Here is a 19660-nt window from a genome sequence, read left to right as displayed (position 1 = left end):
GACAGTTTTTTTTTTTTTATACTTGCAAACTGCTCAATTTTCGTGTTGTTTTGTATTCAGATTAAACGTTGAAATAAGATTTCAAAACGCGTTTTTCTGCTTTACTGAACGAACGGTAGGAGGCACGTTGATCCCGATAGCGCGCACGTACGCCGCGCTGCGGCGCGCGCTCTCGATTTCCGCTTCCTGCGTGCTCAGCGACGTGCTCGTCGACGTGCTTGCTGCCTGGCGGCCATTAGCGCGCGCACACTCCGCCTCCGTCGATTGCGGAAAGTAACGCGGAGGAGGAAGTGGAGAGGACGGCGGGCGAGCCTCCTGCAAGCGCCAGCATGGAGCGAGGCTTAGGGGGGCTTCCGCAGCCCTCCAAGCCGGTCAGCATCTCATCCAACCGGCCAGTTCACATGAACTTGTTCGCCACCTGGGAAGTGGACCGTTCTTCGCCCAGCTGCGTGCCCAGGTACGAGAAGGGGAAGTGGGGTGAGCTCATCGAGGCAGTCGGTGGCGATGGTGGTTGTGGGGGTCACCTTTTGTTTACCAGCCACCTCCTTTTGTGTGCGTCACGTGACTTTGGATATCACCTGCTGCTTTGTTCTTACGAGAACATGTGTACTTATCAATGACATCATATGGCTACCACTAATTTCATCTTGGCACGCAACTGAGTAGGTCGTGATAATTGCTGGTTGCAGCCTGTTGCCATGGCAACGCAGCCCTTCAAGGCGAGGCGTCAAAAATGGCTGTCTTCGTTCTTTTTGTTGTTGTTTTTTTGTTGTTGTGAAGAGCATTGTCCTATTGCTTGTGTTGTTGTCGCAACACCCCCAAGCACTTCCTGTTTACCTCAGACACTCGTCATGTTCTTCCAGGAAGTGATGTTGCAAGAAGGTTGCGTGATTGGTCGCGTGCTGAAAGCAATCTAGAAGCTCTCATTGGCCTGAATGGCCTCTGACCTCAAGGTGGTCTTGTGATGTGTCATGTTCATGGAACAACAAAGCAACATTGTCAATACTGTAAAGTGTACAAAATTGGAAGGTGGCTGCTTCTCACACAAGCGGGGATTTTTTTAAAATATTTATTTTCTTTCTTTTTTTGCGCGTACGTGCCACTTTGCTAGCTTTGTTTGTGTACGTTTTTCACCACGCTTTCCCGAATGACTGTTTTGTGACATGGTATGATCACGTGTGCTGTGTCAGGCTCTTCAGCTTGACCCTGAAGAAGCTGGTCCTGCTCAAGGAGCTGGACAAAGACCTCACCTCGGTGGTCGTCGCCGTCAAACTCCAGGTGAGAGCTCGCAGGTCACGTGCATGCATTGATTTTCTGCCGAGTCTAGGATAGGGGACTTGAGCTAGGTTGTCATGATATCACTGTGAGCTTTCTACTTGCGTTGTGTTCAGGGTTCCAAGCGAATCCTTCGCTCCAACGAGATTGTTCTGTCGTCGTCGGGCCTGACGGAGACCGACCTTCAGCTCACCTTCTCTCTGCAGGTAAACATCACCCTCACGAGTCCCTTAAAAGAAGAAGAAAACCCTCAACTGTCCTTAGCTGTTTTTTGATATTTATGAGTTCTCCAGTTTCCAACACGTTAGCCAGTTTCACTCATGTTGTGTGTGCAGTACCCTCACTTCCTGAAGAGGGACGCCAACAAGCTGCAGATCATGCTGCAGCGCCGTAAGCGCTACAAGAACCGGACCATCCTGGGCTACAAGACGCTCGCCCTGGGCCTCATCAACATGGCCGAGGTACGTCGCCATCCCCGCCGCTTGTTCAGGAGTGAGTGAAAAGCGGGACGCCGTGTCTCCTCTCGCAGGTGATGCAACACCCGAGCGAGGGTGCCCAGGTTCTTGGCTTGCATAGCCAGCTAAAGGACGCCTCGCTTCCCGTGGCCGAGATGCGCGTCTACTCGCTGTCCAGCCAACCCATCGACCACGAGGGACCCAAGGCCAAGATGTCGGGTAAGGCCTCCATATTGATGCGTAATACGATGTTATTTAAAATGCCTCTTTTTTTTGTCCAGACCGATCTCCGGACATCGACAACTACTCTGAGGAGGAAGAGGAGAGCTACTCATCTGAGCAGGAGGGTAGCGACGATCCCATCCACGGACAAGTAGGCGGGCCCTTGTCTTGATTTTGGAAGCACGTCCTTGTTAGCCCAGTTTAGCATTTTTTAGCCACAACCGGTAATTCTCCTCCCGCCCCTTTAAGTACCTGTACGATGAAGATGAGGAAGTGAGGAAGAAAAAGCCCAGACGGAAGTTGACGTCAAACGCCGCCATCACCAGGGTGAGCTCTTGTGTGCGACGCACATCAACTGGTCATCTTGATCCTTTTTCATCTTCGTCATCATCTTCATTTTGGCTTGCAGCAGCCAAATATCAAGCAAAAATTTGTGGCCTTGCTGAAGAGGTTTAAAGTCACTGACGAGGTACGTCTGGATGCCGTGGGAGGGATTGGTTTTGGTCTGCGGCTCACCTGTGTCCCCTCACTGCCTCCTCCAGGTGGGCTTCGGTCTGGAGCACGTGTCCAGGGAACAGATCCAGGAAGTGGAGGAGGACCTGGACGAGCTCTACGATAGCCTAGAAATGTACAACCCAAGCGACAGCGGGCCCGACATGGAGGAGACCGACAGCATCATGAGCACACCCAAACCAAAACTCAGGTAAGAGCTCCCCCTTTTGGATTGGAGTGATAACCCCCACATAAAAAAACAACAGTTATAAGGGGGAAGCCTTCAACTCTCTTTGTGTGCAGGCCCTTCTTCGAGGGCATGTCTCAGTCCAGCTCCCAGACGGAGATCGGAAGTCTTAACAGCAAAGGCAGTTTGGGCCGGGACACTCTGAGCCCGGTACGTTAGGATGGGGGTCTTTCGGGGTTCTTTTGGTGCGCGTCATATGACGAGCACTGTTCTGCCAACAGGGGGAGCCGCCTTCTGCGGACAAGATGAAAACATCCCGCAGCCGCATTCTAGATGAGGCACTGTCAGAGAGCGAGACGCTGGTACAAACGTCCTACTGAGAGTTTATCATGTTTGTGTCATAATTATGTTTTTTTTATGCGGGCTTTTTAGACCGTTAATTGCTCTTGGGGTCCCCGTAGAGGTTGCATGGCCCAAAATACAGCGCGTTTAAGCTTTGGTGTTGTGTCTGTGTGTGTGTGTGTGTATACAGGAAGGGGCAGATCTGGAGCTGCTCGCTGACGCCGCGCCCTCCATCACAGTGTCTGTGCCGGAAAAACCCCGTACACCCATGAAGACGGGCAAAAACGAAAGTCAACCGGCGGCGTCACCACGGTAACCAGAAAGCCGCCAACGTCGTTGCACCGCCCAACCCCTAATAGACCTTATCGCCCTGAGATCGCACATAGAAGAAAGAAAGGCGAACTACCGTGTTTACAGCTTGAAGTGAAGTATTCTTGGACTTGACAATTTGCATTCTCCTCGGGGAGAGTGACGTCACACGTACGTGCCATGGCACATTTCGACCAGGTGAAAAATAACAGTGGAGGAAGGAGAGGCAGTGGTGTTTTCAAGGTGGAAATCCAGTCAATATTTTTGAGTTTGTGTCAGCTAAAGAAAATATGAAGGTACGTTGCACTTTCTGCTGTTGACAGTGTTATGTAGCTTCAAAAATCCAACCGCTATTACAAAAAAACAAACATTGATGGCAGCACATTCAAGCTTAAAGAGAAAGACACAGACTGTATGTGGTCCCCACATTTCATTATTTTATTTATGAACGATATTCTGAAATGTTGTAAATGTGCAATGACAATCTTAACAGTTATATGTCAGACAAAAACAGATTGCCTTAAAAATATGTTTATTTTAAGTGACGTTTAGAAAGACTTTTTTTATATTCATATATAAAAACAAGTTGCTTTTTTTATGTTTTCTTTTTTTAAAATAAAAAGACCTATGATAAGTAAAAAAGGTTGTCGTTATTTTATTTATAATAAAAAAAATACTTTTAAACCTCACTATTAAAAATGCACTACAGTTGAGGAATAGCTAAATCGATGATCAATTTTATGTTATCTGTCTAAAGTAACTTGTAATCCAATCCCATTCTGCTTCCTGAAAGTACGCCGGCGCCTATCGTTGACAATCTTTATGAAACGATATGCAGGTTGGACGGAGGCCACACCCCTTCACGGCAGAAGCGCAGCAGCACCACCCCTATCAAATCCAAAACGCCGAGCGAGCGCGCCAACAGCTCCGACTCGGAGAGGTCTCCCGAGATGGGCCACGGCACGCCGGTAAACATGGCCGCCCGATCCCACCTCGCTTGTCGGGCCCCTTTAAAGCGAGCGCTCACCCGTTTGCGTAGGTATTGAGGAAGGCCATGTACGACCAGCTCAACCACATCCTGTTGACTGACTCCGCCCTCCCGGAGAGCCTCATCCTGGTCAACGGCGGAGACTGGCAGGGGCAGGTAGGCCTGGCTCGCCCGCCAGCCCATAGAGGTGTCTTCGCCCACTTTGTTACTGACTGTTCGTGCGCAACTATTTCCTCTGTGTGTCTCAGTATGTGCTGGAGCAGCTGCAGATGCACAAGCAACCGGTAGTGTGCACGTGCTCGTCGGCGGAGATCCAGGCCGTCCTCTCCGCCATTCTCACGCGCATCCAAAAGTTGTGAGTACATGTGGGAGGGTCCCACACCTCAGTTATGATTTATGGGAGCTTGTTTGTGTTTGTCTATGCAGCTGCAACTGTAACGCCTCAATGCCACGGGCGGTCAAGGTGGCGGCGGTGGGCAGCCAGAATTACCTGGCGGCCATCTTGCAATTCTTCGTGACGCAGTTGGCCAACAAGACGTCGGACTGGCTCAACCACATGCGCTTCCTGGTGGTTCCTCTGGGTGAGCCGCAACGCCGGTGCTCAATAAGCCCCGCCCACAGCATCTTGTGACATCATAGCGTTCCCTCCTCAGGCTCCCATCCCGTCGCCAAGCATCTTGGCGCCTTGGACAACCGCTACAGCTCGTCCTTCCTGGACGGCGCTTGGCGAGACGTCTTCAGCCGTACCGAACCTCCTCCCACGGGTAAAGCCCCGCTGGTGATGTCATCAGCGTGGCGTCTGTGTTGACACGTGTTACTACAATGCAAATATATGTTATGACTGATTTAAGAATTGACCTTGACTTGCTTGATTTTGGCCACTGTAACTTTGGACTTGCTTTAAATTTGAAGGTTAAGCTTTTATGACTTCCAGACCAACTGGACGTGGCGGGAAGGATAGTTCAGTTCATCAGCGGCGCCACGCTGACGCACCAGCTACCCATCGCCGAGGCCATGTTGACCTGCAAACACAAGACGTGAGTAACGCGGCCGCCGGCCACGCGCTCGCCATTTCCTGTGCATGGCTGATGTTTTTCTGCAGGCGAGAGGAAGAATCCTACCAGAAGTTTATTCCCTTCATCGGCGTGGTCAAGGTGGGCGTGATCGAGTCTGGACCCTTGCAGGCCGGTGAGTAAAAGAAAAGAAAAATAAATATAGCCTTCCATCTTCTTGATGACATCATAGTCTCCCTTGATTTTTTTTTATGCTTGTCAAGGCGATGCAGATGAAGGGGTAGCCGTGAGCTTGGCCGTCCCCTCCTCGTCCCCTCCCTCCCACGGCTCCCCCGCAGGGATGATCAAGGAGGCAGCCACTCCCCCTTCGTCCCCGTCAATGGGAAGCGTCGCCGTGCAGGGGTAAGAATCTTTCCCCTAAGACGCCTGCTAGCATCCTAAAAGGCAGACGCTCTCCCGTAGGAGTCCCGGCATGTCACATGGCGTGGACGCCATCGGCCTGCAGGTTGACTACTGGCTGGCTTCGCTGGCTGACAAGAGGCGGGAAGGTGAGCGGCGGGACACGGCGTGCAAGAACACGCTGAAGAGCGCCTTCCGCTCGCTGCAAGTCAGCAGGCTGCCCGGCGGTGGCGCCGGCGGGGGAGGCGAGCCTCACGGCGTTCAATTCAGCACCATGGCCATGACGGTGGTCACCAAGGAGAAAAACAAGAAAGGTGTGAGGGAATTCGAAACACTCTTATCATCTTGGGGAACGTTCTGCTCACACCGTGTGTCTTTTCTACCTAGTGGCCACCATCTTCCTGGGAAAAAAACCCAAAGAGAAGGAGGTGGATTCTAAAAGTCAAGTGATCGAAGGCATCAGTCGCCTCATCTGCTCGGCCAAGCAGCAGCAGACCAGCCTAAAAGGTAACCGCAACAAGTCATTTGTGTCAGGCGTAGTCAAGAATGAAGATGAACTCACATCTCCACTATTTGGCACGCTGACCTTTTCCTCCGTTGCCCTTCAGTGTCCATCGACGGAGTCGAGTGGAACGACGTCAAGTTCTTCCAGCTAGCCGCCCAGTGGCCGACTCACGTCAAATATCTTCCTGTCGGCCTTTTCGGTTACACCAAGCCCCCTTCCTAGATGGCAGCGGCGGTCATTGGGCACCCCGGCTTAAGCTTTGCCCCTCCTCCATTCTGCAAACGCACAAACGTTGCGCTTTATGCAATCCGGGCGACCTGTTACATTCCTTTGCGCTTTCCTCTTGGCAACAGGGCCCCTTAGTGTGAAAGCTCAAGAACTACAGTGTTCCCCTGCTAACCTGTGAGTAATTGACACCCCGCCCCCCAAAAAAGGTTTGTCGTCGCCATTGTTAGACAGGGTTGTGGCCTGACTACATAAAACTGCGATAAGTTTGTTTTCAAATCACAGAAAAAATGTTTAAAAGAAAAAAAAATTGAATTAGCAAATAAGGGGAACACTATACATTAAAAATGGCAATGTATGTGTAAGAAAATAGCTTCCATGGCACAGAACAGGTTTGTTATGCCACTGTGTATATGTTGTATTGTGTGAACAGGAATTATGGCATCTGTGTTCCATCAAAAGAAGGACACCAGAATGGGTGACTGTCCCAAAAAAAAAGAACATTAGTGCTGTCTAAATGTCTGAATAGCCACATGTAAAATTCATGCAAAACAAAAGCAAATGGAGTAGTAGATTTTTATTTCCGACTCGGTGCTTTAAAGTGTTCTCTGTGCTCAAATCTACACAGCAAAAACTGGAGTGTTGAAATTTCAGGGTTAAACATGTCAGAGTTGATTTCAACTCTCAAAGTGTCATTTTAACACATTCTGATTAAAATGGTGTTCAGTGTTGGAGTTATTTAACAGAGTTATTCCAACCTAAGCAAATCAACTCTGTAGAGATGTAAAGTGCATCTCGGCCGAGTTAACTTGCTTGATAGGCCCCTGGGCTTCAGTCCAGGTAACCCCATGTGTTATGCCCCTGGGCTTTCAGCAGGGTGAACCCGTGCATCAATCAATAGTCTCCTGTGCGTGGCGTGGTCAACCGTCGTTTATTTCGCTGCTGGAATCAGGAATGGATGCGGAGTTGGACTTTTACACGAGGTAAGCTACAAAATCAAACTTGTAGGAACAATAACATTGAATTAAACGTCTGCTGAGAATATTTATGTAACTTTGCTAAGCATTTTTTGTGGTTGGCACTGGACAGCGAACGTTTGGATTTTTTTTTAATGCAATGTTAACTTCACCACTAACGTTACCACTTGCTAAAAAATAAACATTAATAAAAAAACGGTTTCCTATGTTATCCTTTGCATTTTACCAAGTCTCACGCGTGCTTGAGAGGTTGTATAAACAAGGCTTCATATTTAACTGTCGAATATAGTTTGGGGCTAACGTTAGCACATGTTAAAAAGCTAACTTGAAGTTCATGGCGGGTGCATGCATGGCATCAGTCCGACTGCCCAATACTCCCTCTTCCCATTTCTCCGACCATACACTTGTTAATTTCTGCGTCCATTAATCTAACCTTAACCCTAATCCTAACCATAACCCTCTAGAATAAGTAAGGGATAAACAGTTCAGAGGTTGTTATGGAGAAATAAGCCCCGACAGGATGAACTTTGGCTCCAACACGAAGTGAGGAGTTAATTCATGCAATAAACCCCGCACTTTGCGTAGGAGCCACGGCTAGAGTGAAATAATTAGCCTAAACAATTGCAGTTGGGTGCCTGTGTGGCAGACTCCCTGTGCCACTGCACCGAGACGAGTGTCCGAGGCTCTGATCATGCAGGTGTGGTTAATAACTCTGATTAATGGGTAATGTAGGTAATGTAGTGGGCAGTCAGACTATAAAGGGTCAACTTTACTGGTGCTGTGTTGTGTTTGTTTGGTCGCTGAAAACCAGCTTTTAACAGAGGGGAATGTTTTAATAAATCAGTTTTGCCTCAAATGTAAATGTTAATTACGGTAGCATGTGCTGCAGTCACTACAGCTAGTCGCTGCCACGTTCATCAATGAGAGCGTTTCCACTGGGCCTGCTGTGGCATGTTTTAACAGCCTCCCAGCAGCTGCTGAATGTGTTTAATCTTAGACATGCAGTGAAATTAATAATGAAACAATTTCTTGCATGATACACAACGTTTATGTGAGTGTTAAATAATTATTTCTTGCATGTTAAGTGTTTACTGACATTTGTTTGTTGTTGCATGTCTCAGAAAAATGTTGATCCAGGTTCGGTATTGCCAACAGCAGAAGTATGTGAAGTTGGATGAGGTTGATGGATGTTTTGATTTTGTGCAGTTCCATGACAAAGGTTTGTTTTTGTTTTACTTATGCTTGGTTTGATATAAAGGGCAGAACAACGCCCCTTTCTTTTAAGATTTGGACTGAAAAGGGAATGTATTTTATGCAGGGGATTATCTCTGAATTTGTTTACAGTGGTGGATTAAATTATTGAATGTGAAATGAGGCAAGATCAGTGCTATCTTAAAGGTCCACTCAGATGTATCTTGTCTTTTCCAGTCATCGAGAGATTTTGCCTGCCACCTGACGCAAAATTAGTGTACAAAGATGCAACAGGGACAGAAGTTGATGAGGACATTTTCAGTGACCTTGTCAGCCAAGGCAATGTGACTCTATCAGTTTTCTCAAATGACGGTGAGAAATGTAAAGGGGTAAATTACATAATGCAATGTGTAAAACACTAATGCAAATTTATAAGTACAGAAATACAGTAAACAATTTCAATTTAATGTTTTCAGAATTAAGTCATTTAATACACTTAAAGGTGGATCAAATATTCAATATCATTCTTTGTGGTTACACAACAGGGACATTCAGCCTGACTTTTATTAAATGGTTTAAATGTCATTTTAACTGACATAAATCCAATATGAATACCAAATGTATTTTTGATTAATCTAATTCATGCCTTTAAAACAATTTCTGAAAATATTTCTGAATTGCCTATCAAGACTGAGAATCAATTGATTAAATGAGTTGAGTCTATGGTGTGCCGTTGGCTTGGTTAGATCAAAAATCTTCTATGACTTTTTGTATACTGCAAATAAACACCCCACCCCCCTTCTTTTTTTTTTTTTTTTTTTTTTTTAGAATTTTCCGATTGCTCCTTGTCCTCTCCATCCGATTATTCTGATTCAAGCTTCAGTTCATGTGCAAGTACATCAACTATACTCCTAGATGAGGTTCCTAGGAAGAAACCAAGACTTGAGGGCCCACTTACTGCAGCATCTGCTAGAAAGGTTGTGCTAAGTACTCACAGGTTTCTTAAAATCAACATTTGTCATCCTTAAACTCTAGAAAGGCAGTTTATCACATTTGTTTTTTTGCTTCTTTTTCAAAGTTGATTGAAGATGTCCTTGGTACCAGCTCAGGTGGTGAAGAGGTCCTCCAAGAGTATCACACAACAAAAACTCTAACAGATGCTACCAGAAGAAAGTTGGTCAATATAATAGTGGCACACATGATTGATAAACACGGGTATGTGTGTTCTATTTGTCTGTACTATCCTTTTTTTATTAACAAGTTAACTACTTGGCCCTTGTATTAATGCTAATTTGATCTTTTCTCAGGCAACTCCCCAGCAAAGCTGTTCGAGAAGAGTACGCTCTTGGGATAGTGACAGTGTTCCCGTCCCTCAAAGACCCATACTCCAAGAAAGGCTATGTATAGTCATTATTATTGTACTATCTGTTTACATAATTTTCATGTTTTGTCTACATTACAGTAACATTTAGATTCTGAAATTTCACAGTAGCTTATGAGGTTGACATCACATTAATTTTGAATGTATTTCCATTTTAGGAACATTTCTATGATGCTGCAAGCAGCACCGGATACATTTCTTGGCGTCTGAAAACGATTCAGAGAAAGATTCGAAGAGGACATGCATCTACAAGTAGCCCCACTGGCTTTTCCCCAGGAGGAGGTCAGTCTATCTATCTATCTATCTATCTATCTATCTATCTATCTATCTATCTATCTATCTATCTATCTATCTATCTATCTATCTATCTATCTATCTATCTATCTATCTATCTATCTATCTATCTATCTATCTATCTATCTATCTATCTATCTATCTATCTCTCTATCTATCTCTCTATCTCTCTCTCTACGCAACTGTCTTTCTTTCTCTAAGTACCCCTCATTTTTCTTTCTTTCTTACAACTTCATCTAGGGTGTTTCTTGTTTTTTTTCTTGAAAGAATTGTGTGCTTTTTTTCAGGAGGCCCAAATGTGCGCAGGTCCATTGTTGTTGACCAGCAGCTTGATGGGGATGCATACCAGGAAGCCATCTCCTTGCTCAACCATACAACAGACAGTTCCGTAATTTTTCTGAAGATGAGAGAGACCTTTCAGAATCGCCAAAAACTCATCCACGACTCAGACAAAACAAGATATCTTCTCCATCTTCCCAAGATTCCTGGATACAAAGGGATTGGTAAGTATGAAATGGGATTTTTAGAATGCCTTGAAATGTGCTGAATGTGGTAGTAGTACATTTGCTTTCTTATAGATGAATCAAGACTTCACACTCCTGTTTGAAGAGGAGGTTTCCAACCTGCTGCTCCAGAAATGGGATCCGTTCTTCAGAGATAACGTCATCAAAGAGGCCAAGCGGCTCACCCCAACACCTGAGCTGCGCCGAATGCTGCAGGCCGCAGAGTCTCCAGGAAGTGAACTTGATGAGGCACCAAGTGAGTTTTGTTCGATAGAATTTGTTATAAGCAATTACAGTTCAATAGTCTTGTGATTAATAAAGACCGATTGATTTTATGTTACTGGACTTCAATTGTTCGTTCATTCTGTGTATTTCTTTTTCTTTTTAAAGTTGGGTTAAAGTCGATGGTGTTGAGTACAAAGGTGGACTTGTTGTTTGCAGTTCCATGGAGGAAGACATGCCAGTCTTTTGTCAAATAGATGATGTACTTCTGGTTGAAGATGACGTTTATTTTTTGACAAAAAAGCTATTTACAGAGATGTTTGTTGAACACCACCATGCCTTCAAAGTTTTACCCTCATGTTTTAACTGACTGCATTGGGGGAAAAGTTAAAATAAATTGTGTTTTTGAAAATGCATTTTTCTTGGAATTGTCATTTTAATGGTTGTATTGTACTGTTTTTTTTTTTTTAACTATGTAGTGTCAATTTAACCCAATTTAGGAAGTTAAAAAGGAGCTTTGATATAATGTAAATCGATAGTGTTAATTTAACCCAGTTTAGAGAGTTAAAAAGGAACTCTGATATAGTGTTAATGTAACTCGATATAGTGTTAATTTAACACAGTTTAGGGAGTTAAAAAGGAACTCTGATATAGTGTTAATGTAACTCGATATAGTGTTAATTTAACACAGTTTAGGGAGTTAAAAAGGAACTCTGATATAGTGTTAATGTAACTCGATATAGTGTTAATTCAACCCAGTCTAGGGAGTTAAAAAGTAACTCTGATATAGTGTTAATGTAACTCGATATAGTGTTAATTCAACCCAGTCTAGGGAGTTAAAAAGTAACTCTAGGTACAGTGTTAAATAATTAACTATTTTGAAAGTGTTAATTTAACTCTGTAGAGTGTGGAGCTATATAAACCCGCAAAAAGTGTTAAAATTGACTCTGTGGGAGTTGATTCAACACTCCAGTTTTTGCTGTGTACGTTCACAGTTCTGTTGTGTTGCTTGTAAATGGACTCCGGTTGTAGGTTGTAAGTGACGTGTGGAGAGATGTTTTTGCACATTAGCCGTCGTCTCTTCAGCGTTTTGCCTCTAATAATAATAATAACATTGATGATGATGATGATGCTTGTACATATGTGACATTATTTCATGTTTTGTATGACTGCTTTTTCATGGTTGCATTTGTCAGTCAAACAATTGAATGGAAAGTGCTTGTTTTGTTGACTCGGAAAAAAAATGGCACAATTGGATATTGTGTGAGTATGTGTGTGTACACTTTGTTGACAACGCCTATAACAATGTGTATGAGGAATATTATAAGGAATCTGAAAGACCACTAAAAAAAAAGTGGAAACAAACTGTGCAGAGTAAAAGTTCATTTAAATTCATTTACATCTGGTTCATACTATTTGATTAACGTTACATTTACTGATTATCTGGTTTTAAAGTAATGTACTGTAAAGTGTAAACAAAATTAGCGGAAGTATGAGAAAACCAATCGGGGCAGTTGGCGGAAATGACGTAACGAAACAAAACATGGCGTCTGATTCAAACGACTTCGGCTCAATTTCAGCAGTGAGTAACAAAAAAAAAAACCCGCTTGTGTTTTACGTTTCACAATGAACCAGCGTGCTTTATCTACAAAAATCCAACACGAATTGTTTTTATTATAAAATAATTTTTTAGTGCTTAAAATAAACGCTGTTAATTCCTCTCATGAATCATGTTGACATTCGGCAATAGCGCTCATGAATCAGGTTGATATTCGATAATCGATTGCTTGTAAGAACACGCCTGTAACATGTAACAACTTTAAATGGGTGTGTACGGTCTTTCCAAGCATTCGGTGCATTTTCCTTGATGATATTCGTGAGAAGAGTAACTGTTTGGAAAAAGCAAATGTCGAGTTTGTATGGTGTTTGGGTCAGAAATCAAAATGTCGGACAAATCGCTTCTCCTATCACCCAAATATACAATAGTGTGTGACGCCCATTGGTATAAACGGTTGCCCTGCTACCTAGGCAACCAAACACCATCCTCACTCAGGGCGTTACACACTTGTTGCTCCCATGAACATCATTTGCAACGCTTTTTCAGGGTGGTGACGCTACCATTTGAGGAGCCATAATGCAGGACAAGCCAAAGGAGCAAAGGAGAGCACCCGGCCAGGCGGTGGAGAACGCGGCAATGATGCAAAATGCTGGCAGGTGACCAAGGAGCCAAATGCACTTCAATCATGTAGTCATGTCTCGCTATTTGTTGGGTTTTCTTCTCAGCAGCACCGAGCTGGATGCCTTCCAGCAGCCACGAGTAAAAGCGGGCGACGGGGAGCAAGGGAAGGATAAAGTCAAAGCATCTTGTGACAGCGACCTGACAGGAAGGAGGAGGATCCATCAGTTGGAAAAGGAAAAGCTGGAGATGATGTCCACACACAACCAGCAGGTCAGACCACATACGCCGCTAACCATCATGTAGCAGATGGTGTCATCTGTGTGTGTATGTTGCAGCTGTGTACGTTGGAGACGGAAGTCACCCGCCTCCGGGCCTCTGTGGAGCACGGGGAAGCTCAGAGGGCAGAGCTGGAGTACCAGTTGACCGTGAGCTGCAGAGATGCCCAGCGAGCGTGCGACAAAAACGAAGCACTTAAAGGTATGGAAATCATTTCTAGGTTCTATCTGTCTGCCTGTCTGTCCACTCCAGCCCCCCCCCCCCCCAAAAAAAAAAGACCAACAAGATTTTGGGGCACGTTTTTTTTTTTTATGACAAAAAAAATACAGATTTTACTATAATAATACATAAAAATACTGGATAATTAGTGTTTTTTTAAGTGACATTATTTTTCTCAGAACCAGTCATAAATATGTCAATGTTTGTGTGTCAGAGGAAGCTGCATCACTGCAGAAGGTTCTGGACATGACTCAACAGGCCCGGCAGGAGGAACGGCTCGCTTTGCAGCAGGAAGTGGCCGAGCGTGACGCGCTAATTGACAGCTTGACTTCAGAGAGCGAACGACTGCACCGACTCCTGCAGGCAGGTCTCACACACACACACACACACACACACACACACACACACACACACACACACACACACACACACACACACACACGGAATAGACGAAAGCTTAAATATGGTGTTTGTGTCCAGAATCAAAAGGAGACTCTGGAGGAAGTGCAGAGGAGGATGATGGCGGTGCAGAAGGAGCAAGAGAAGGTTAGCAGAAGAGGGAGTGACACAGACCGAGAGGAGTTGAGAATAATTTCCTTGTCTCTTTGTCAACAGGATCACAAATCTCTGGAGGCCAGCATGGCAGCCGAACGAGCGGCTCACCTTGAGTTCAAGCAGAAGTGTGAGGTCACACAGGTGAGACACACGAAACAAAATCTTTCGCTGCTTTGAGAGTCATTCACTAACCGACTAGTCGATTATTTCGTACGGCACCACGATATGGTCAGCTCGCCATATAAAATTCCCAATACGCTTGTTTGAAGGGGATGCTTGCAGTGCAGCGGCGTGGCCAGCAGGAGGCGCAGTGCAATCTGGAGCTATTAAGAAGAGAGCGTCGAGATTTGGAGCGAGTTTACCAGGATGAGAAAGAGAGCAGGCAACGCACTGAGCAAGCTCTGGAGCAGTGAGTGCCCGCGCGGACACACACACACACACACACGTGAATATCTTGATTACTTGTTGACATATTTGTGTCTGTGTGTAGCCTCCAGACAGAGTACCAGCAGTACAAGTGCGATCTGAGCGTTGCCGTGGAGACAGAGAAAAAGAACATCGCTGACCTGGCTGCGAAGCTGGAGGAGGAGAAAAGGCAACACGGCAAAACACACCTGCGTCTGGAACAGGTCTCAGACACACAAACACACGCACAACAAATAGCAAAAATCAGCGAGTGTATGAAGCAACAAAGCACTACTTGTGTCTAAATTAAACTCTTATTTACGTGTATTTTCTTGTCAAATATGGGCACAAAGATCAATTGCTTTGACTCTGTTCAGCTGCTGAAGAGAGAGGTGCATTATGGGAAACTCCTGGAAGACATCAGGGAGGTTCTCCAACAGCACACACGTAAAGGTACGGCGATGACGTGATCGCTTTAAGAAGCCACGCCCATGCTGTCAACTCATGTTTGCAGGTTCAAAGGATGATGGGAATGGAAGTCCTGCCGACGTGATGCAGCTGCTCACTTTGACGCTCAGCAGACAGGAAGTAGCTGAGCAACAGGTGGATTTCTTGGCAGGTCCAGGCTCTGTTTGTGACTAAGAGAGGCTCGACCAAAGTGTTGTGCATCTTGGCAGGTCCAGGATCTGCTGTTGGCCTGCGAGAGACTGGACGAGGAGAAGCGGACCCTCAAAGGCGTGGCTGCGCATCAGAAGCAACTTCTTCAAGTAAGCAAAACTTCATTTCTTTGGCTAACGGGTAGGACACTTTGATTGACGAATGCCCGCATGCCGCAGGAGGCTCGCCAGCTGTCACTCACGCTGCGGGAGCGAGCGACCCACCTGCAGGAGGAGAGCCGTGATTGGTCCGTGGAACTCCAGAAACAGTCAAAGGTAAGTTTGTTGACTTTGTTGACTTGAACTGCTCTGTAAATAAACGTTGTATGTGTTCGTGTGTGTGTATGTGTGTGTATATACGTATGTGTGTGTTAGGCCCATCTATCCTTCCTGCACTGCGTCTATCAGCGCCTACTCGCGGGCCATGTGCTGGCAGAGCCGCAAAGCATGCTGGGCACTTTCAGCCGGTCAGGCTTGTGTGACCTCATCAACGAGCTGGTGGAGCAGCTGACCTCTGACCTCCAGGAAGCCAACAATAAGGTGAGACTGTCAAAATGTCATCACACTGAAGTTAGCTCATGCCCCCACCTGACGTTTTGCCCTCCTCACCCGTAGGCGGCGCACTGTCAGGCGGCGTGCAAGGAGAAGAGTGGGCGCTTGAACCAGCTGCAGCGGCGTCACAAGCTTATGCAAGTTCGTGCTCAGGAGAGCGGGAAGAAGCGGGCGGAAGCCTGGATCGGCCGACACGCGCCCACTGTCACTCAGCTGCGGGTAACTGGCATCACGTCGTGTTGTCCATCACTTGATGTTTCATTAGGGAGGGTCAACCACACCCACTCTGTGGATTGCCACCTCCAGGACCTCCTCTTACTGAGCCGCAGAAAATCGTCCTCCTTCTTGTCGGCATGCGCGCTCCTCGCCGGTATGACGGCGCACACCCAGCGCCGCCTGAGAAGCCTCGCTGAGCAAAACCGTCTTCTCGCCTCGCGCTTGGCAGCGCGGGAGGAGCTGGAGGAGGAGCTGCGGCGGCTGGCCGGCGCTCTGAGCGGAGACGGAGGGGAGAAAACACTGGAGGGGACTCTGGCCAAGAGGCGATGGAAGAAGTACGTGTGCGTGGTGTCAGCGCTGAGGTGGTGGCGCGCCGTCGGAAGGAGGAGCATGGAGTTGTTTCGGCTGGAGATGGGTGGGGCGGGTCCCGTGGTGTGCGTCGCTACGGCAGCTCTGACGGGAGAGGATGTTGGTAAAGATCGCGATGCATTGTGTGCTCGCTGGCTTCGCTCCAAACGTCTTTCCTCCACCATCTTGGCCTGCATGGTCGACCTGCCTCCTCCCGCCTCCTCTCCAACAAAAGTGAGGTCAGCAGCACGGTCTGGATTGGCTCGCCTCCTGGATCAGATTGCGAGCCAATCGGAATCTGCCCCTGACATCCTGCGCGAGATGATCCCACAGACTCTGCCCCCCAGCGATTTGAAGGTCTCGTCAAATAAATAAACCCCGAATCTCACCTTCATCTGACCTTCACCTGTGTCTTCCCGTTAGATGCTGGTGTCCCGCCTCCAGCAGCACTTTCTCCTCCTCAGCCAACGGCTGCACTCGGCTGAGGTGGAGAGGCGGAGCCTGAGACTGCAGGTGGCCCATCTGAGGAGGCCAGAGTCCAGCAGGGAGGACAACTGCAGGACGGTGAGAACACGCAAACACACACGCTTGTAGTCATATGATGTGTGTGTGCGTGTTTACAGGTTCCAGCAAAACACTTCCACAGCGTGTGCGCGGACCTACGGCGAGCGCTCACCGGCGAACAGGAAGCACGCGCACTGCTTGTTGAGCAATCGACACAGCGCGACGCTCTACAGCTACGAGTCAACGCACACACTACCGAGCGGGACCAAGCCCACCGCGCGCTTAGCCGCATGGCGGAGGTACACGTACGCAAATACGTGATCTCGTAAGGCAGAAAACGATTGTGGTATCGATGTGTAGTATCGGTGCATTGAACTCTTGTCAAGGTGTCGGTGCATCCCGAGCTTACACTTCTTTGTTCTCACACAAGGCGCTGGCAAAGGCTCGACGGCGCCTGAGAAGAAAGGAGCGCTCGGTGAGGATTCTGGGCAAGCACCTGTCACGAGTGGACAAAGAGAGGCGCCGACTGGAAGGGCGACTGCGACATGCCTCGGCCGGCGGACGCCAGGATCACGCGATGGGTTATCGGAAGGCAGCGGCGCGGCACTGCAAGGAGATGTCCAACTGTCCAAATTCCGGCGCATCAAACGAGCTGCCAAACCCAGGAAGTGAAAGTCTTTAAGGTCAGAGGTGCCCAATTCTGGGCTACAGAGAGACTGAGCAAAAATGTTTGGGAAGGAAATGGGCTGAATTTTCCTAAATGGAAGCTTCTTATCCTTTTTGTCAGTCACCATCACAAACTGAGCTTGAATGAACTTCCAAGGACAACACGTTGCTGGTTTCCATAGTGACAGCACTTTTTATATCCCATTATTCATGCTTGACATTTGTCTCGAAGGAATACCACATACGAAAAGGCATATGTTTCTCTGTGTACGACTAAGTTAAAAAAAAAAAAGTAGCGGAAAAGTAGCACAAGCGCTGACGCCAGTGTTTTCATTCACTTTCTGTCACAGTCCGAGTTTGTCCCACCAGATTGAAGTGAAATTCCGCACGTAACAGTTCGCCTTTTCCTCCTGATGGGCGAAGCACAAGGATCAAAGTCTTAATCCCCCTGACAAAGAAATAAAACGGAATCATCTCAGTGAATCATTGCCTCTAAACACGGCGGCTCAGAACAGTAATCCTCTCGAGTCCCGAGAGTCATTTTGAAAGCAAGACGACGCTAATCGGCTTCCTTGTCGTTTTCGCCCTCAGGCGACAAACAAGTTGTCGCAGCAACAAGAAAAAAAAATAACTCGCCCTACTTGGAGCTGCCATCCAGAACCTCTCATGAGCGCCTTCTTGTCATGTCAACTTTCCTGGAGGTCCTTTTGTCACGTCCACGATCCCGAGTGCCTTTTTGTCATGTCCACTCTCATCTTTCACCTCCTTGAACTTCGTGAAGGTTCAGCTGCAAGCATTCCTCGAGCTTTTTTCGCCGTTATCCAATTGGAGGCTGGTGGGCGGAGTCAAATAGTCAAGAAAAAGAATAAAACAGCCAAGCGGGTTGCAGATAGGCGAGAAGACGACGAGGAGCTGCTATTCAGAGACCATGTCTGAAGAAGTCATCTTCTCCACCAATCGGCAGATGGCACGTGAGGTACGATATAAAACCCTGGAGACCCATCGGCGCTTCAAACCGGCAAGTGTTGACGTTCACTTCCTGTCACCTGCAGGTTTGTCACGTCCTCCAGTCGCAGGGTCCAAAGCCATCCCAGTTGCTTCTCGTTGCCGATGTTTCCGACAACATTCAATTGGGAAGGTGCCGGAGCCCTGAGGAGGAGCTGCTACTCCTCCAACAATTACTCTGCTTTGCCAAGACATGGCAAATCATCCATGGAATGGCTACTGCCAATCACGTAAGTCCTTTCCCCGCCAAGGTGACGGCAAACTTGGGATCTCCTGACCTGGTGATGACATCATGACATACACCTACTTTTCTTCTCCCAGGATCAGGTGGGCGGGGCCAGATGGGATCCTTCCCCCCTGCATCCGGCCACCTCTACCCTCAGGTCTTTACAATGGCCTCATAAAGGACGAGTCTTGTGCGGCCTGTGTGGGAAAAGTTTCTATGACAAAGGTAGGTGTGACCTGGTGTGGTCACGTGATGCTCACGTAATGTCACATTGTTTTAATTTTTTTCCTGTGCAAAGGAACGTTGAAGATCCACCACAGCGGTGTGCATCTCAAAATCAAACACGGCTGCACAGTGGCAGGCTGCGCCATGCTCTTTAGTTCTCTGCGCAGTCGGAACCGACATAGCACCAACCCCAACCCACGTCTGCACCGTGGTGCTTTCACAATGAAAGATGACTGGACCCCTCCGCAAAGTACAGCTGGCAATGCCCCTGGCAGTCAGCATCATTATGTGGCAGTGCGAGCAAAGCAGAGCAACTAGTTGCTGTCGCCGGCTTGCCGGCCAATCAGTAGCCGTCCTAGGAGTCACATGACAGCTCGCCCCAAAGGAAAAAGTCTAGATTCTAGAAAGTTGAGCATGCCGCCAAAAGTCATCGGTCATTTGGAAGGAATAATGTATTTAAAAAACTTGTTCATTTGGGCGCCATCTAGTGGACAAACAAGTTGATCCATAAAAATGCATGCCTTTTGTTCTTTCTTTACTGTCAACTACGGGGGAAAAACAATACAAATAAGACAAATAAAAATCACAAACGATCCTTTTTTTCGTTTTACTTTACGGAAGCGTTTTGTGAAAGTGGAGATTTGTTTC

At 46.9% G+C, this 19660-nt stretch overlaps 4 protein-coding genes and 1 long non-coding RNA gene across 9 annotated transcripts; 4 read left to right on the top strand and 1 right to left on the bottom strand.

Moving 5' to 3' along the window:
* Nucleotides 1-205: 205 nt before the first annotated feature.
* LOC133166593 (phosphofurin acidic cluster sorting protein 1-like) lies at nt 206-7146 on the top strand. The gene is made up of 23 exons (XM_061296660.1): nt 206-457; nt 1191-1278; nt 1392-1481; nt 1611-1736; nt 1805-1949; nt 2012-2103; nt 2202-2279; nt 2362-2421; nt 2495-2655; nt 2748-2841; nt 2913-2993; nt 3164-3285; nt 4121-4250; nt 4322-4426; nt 4519-4625; nt 4697-4851; nt 4924-5034; nt 5205-5307; nt 5373-5458; nt 5547-5685; nt 5746-5996; nt 6070-6189; nt 6291-7146. The coding sequence occupies exons 1-23, from the start codon at nt 330-332 to the stop codon at nt 6407-6409; spliced, it is 2691 nt and encodes an 896-aa protein (XP_061152644.1). The 5' UTR covers nt 206-329; the 3' UTR covers nt 6410-7146.
* A 27-nt stretch (nt 7147-7173) lies between these two features.
* Nucleotides 7174-12237, top strand: LOC133171232 (uncharacterized). 3 transcript variants are annotated; one of them, XM_061304445.1, is made up of 10 exons: nt 7264-7395; nt 8511-8608; nt 8818-8952; nt 9409-9557; nt 9659-9795; nt 9888-9981; nt 10120-10243; nt 10543-10758; nt 10834-11014; nt 11149-12237. In XM_061304445.1, exons 1-9 carry the CDS (start codon nt 7268-7270, stop codon nt 10860-10862), a joined length of 1110 nt encoding a protein of 369 aa, XP_061160429.1. In that variant the 5' UTR covers nt 7264-7267; the 3' UTR covers nt 10863-11014; nt 11149-12237. The 3 variants fall into 3 exon arrangements, with proteins under 3 accessions (XP_061160583.1, XP_061160429.1, XP_061160504.1); XM_061304599.1 differs by lacking the exon at nt 8511-8608 and having other exon boundaries at nt 7174-7395; XM_061304520.1 differs by lacking the exon at nt 8818-8952.
* A 239-nt stretch (nt 12238-12476) lies between these two features.
* Nucleotides 12477-18039, top strand: LOC133166215 (coiled-coil domain-containing protein 171-like). 3 transcript variants are annotated; one of them, XM_061296335.1, is made up of 20 exons: nt 12477-12562; nt 13085-13194; nt 13264-13429; nt 13495-13636; nt 13869-14017; nt 14135-14200; nt 14270-14350; nt 14479-14618; nt 14700-14838; nt 14992-15067; nt 15129-15217; nt 15292-15381; nt 15451-15546; nt 15646-15810; nt 15886-16041; nt 16129-16192; nt 16268-16743; nt 16810-16950; nt 17010-17189; nt 17321-18039. In XM_061296335.1, exons 2-20 carry the CDS (start codon nt 13115-13117, stop codon nt 17570-17572), a joined length of 2748 nt encoding a protein of 915 aa, XP_061152319.1. In that variant the 5' UTR covers nt 12477-12562; nt 13085-13114; the 3' UTR covers nt 17573-18039. The 3 variants fall into 3 exon arrangements, with proteins under 3 accessions (XP_061152319.1, XP_061152279.1, XP_061152278.1); XM_061296295.1 differs by having other exon boundaries at nt 13267-13429; nt 16129-16743; XM_061296294.1 differs by having other exon boundaries at nt 16129-16743.
* Nucleotides 17683-18338, bottom strand: LOC133145100 (uncharacterized). Its single transcript, XR_009710830.1, has 2 exons — nt 18198-18338; nt 17683-18004 (listed from the first exon to the last, which is right to left on the bottom strand). It is a non-coding gene; the product is annotated as an uncharacterized LOC133145100 (long non-coding RNA).
* A 54-nt stretch (nt 18339-18392) lies between these two features.
* Nucleotides 18393-19607, top strand: LOC133143413 (uncharacterized). Its single transcript, XM_061265295.1, has 4 exons — nt 18393-18532; nt 18609-18791; nt 18883-19012; nt 19086-19607. The coding sequence occupies exons 1-4, from the start codon at nt 18485-18487 to the stop codon at nt 19328-19330; spliced, it is 606 nt and encodes a 201-aa protein (XP_061121279.1). The 5' UTR covers nt 18393-18484; the 3' UTR covers nt 19331-19607.
* The last annotated feature ends 53 nt before the right edge of the window (nt 19608-19660 follow it).

The sequence above is a fragment of the Syngnathus typhle genome, linkage group LG1 (genome assembly GCF_033458585.1).
Source record: "Syngnathus typhle isolate RoL2023-S1 ecotype Sweden linkage group LG1, RoL_Styp_1.0, whole genome shotgun sequence".
Classification (NCBI taxonomy): domain Eukaryota; kingdom Metazoa; phylum Chordata; class Actinopteri; order Syngnathiformes; family Syngnathidae; genus Syngnathus; species Syngnathus typhle.
Note: the sequence above shows the minus strand (reverse complement) of the source record. Positions and strands in the feature narration are given on the sequence as shown.

Excerpts from the sequence above, each read along its gene's own strand:
- LOC133166593 (XM_061296660.1), top strand. The coding sequence starts at position 330 with ATGGAGCGAGGCTTAGGGGGGCTTCCGCAGCCCTCCAAGCCGGTCAGC. Across the intron at positions 458-1,190 it reads TCGCCCAGCTGCGTGCCCAG|GCTCTTCAGCTTGACCCTGA; the intron begins GTACGAGAAGGG and ends GTGCTGTGTCAG. Across the intron at positions 3,286-4,120 it reads CAACCGGCGGCGTCACCACG|GTTGGACGGAGGCCACACCC; the intron begins GTAACCAGAAAG and ends AACGATATGCAG.
- LOC133171232 (XM_061304445.1), top strand. The coding sequence starts at position 7,268 with ATGCCCCTGGGCTTTCAGCAGGGTGAACCCGTGCATCAATCAATAGTC. Across the intron at positions 7,396-8,510 it reads GAGTTGGACTTTTACACGAG|AAAAATGTTGATCCAGGTTC; the intron begins GTAAGCTACAAA and ends TGCATGTCTCAG. Across the intron at positions 8,609-8,817 it reads TGTGCAGTTCCATGACAAAG|TCATCGAGAGATTTTGCCTG; the intron begins GTTTGTTTTTGT and ends TGTCTTTTCCAG.
- LOC133166215 (XM_061296294.1), top strand. The coding sequence starts at position 13,115 with ATGCAGGACAAGCCAAAGGAGCAAAGGAGAGCACCCGGCCAGGCGGTG. Across the intron at positions 14,018-14,134 it reads GACTGCACCGACTCCTGCAG|AATCAAAAGGAGACTCTGGA; the intron begins GCAGGTCTCACA and ends GTTTGTGTCCAG. Across the intron at positions 15,382-15,450 it reads ATCAGAAGCAACTTCTTCAA|GAGGCTCGCCAGCTGTCACT; the intron begins GTAAGCAAAACT and ends CGCATGCCGCAG.
- LOC133143413 (XM_061265295.1), top strand. The coding sequence starts at position 18,485 with ATGTCTGAAGAAGTCATCTTCTCCACCAATCGGCAGATGGCACGTGAG. Across the intron at positions 18,533-18,608 it reads ATCGGCAGATGGCACGTGAG|GTTTGTCACGTCCTCCAGTC; the intron begins GTACGATATAAA and ends TGTCACCTGCAG. Across the intron at positions 19,013-19,085 it reads GAAAAGTTTCTATGACAAAG|GAACGTTGAAGATCCACCAC; the intron begins GTAGGTGTGACC and ends TCCTGTGCAAAG.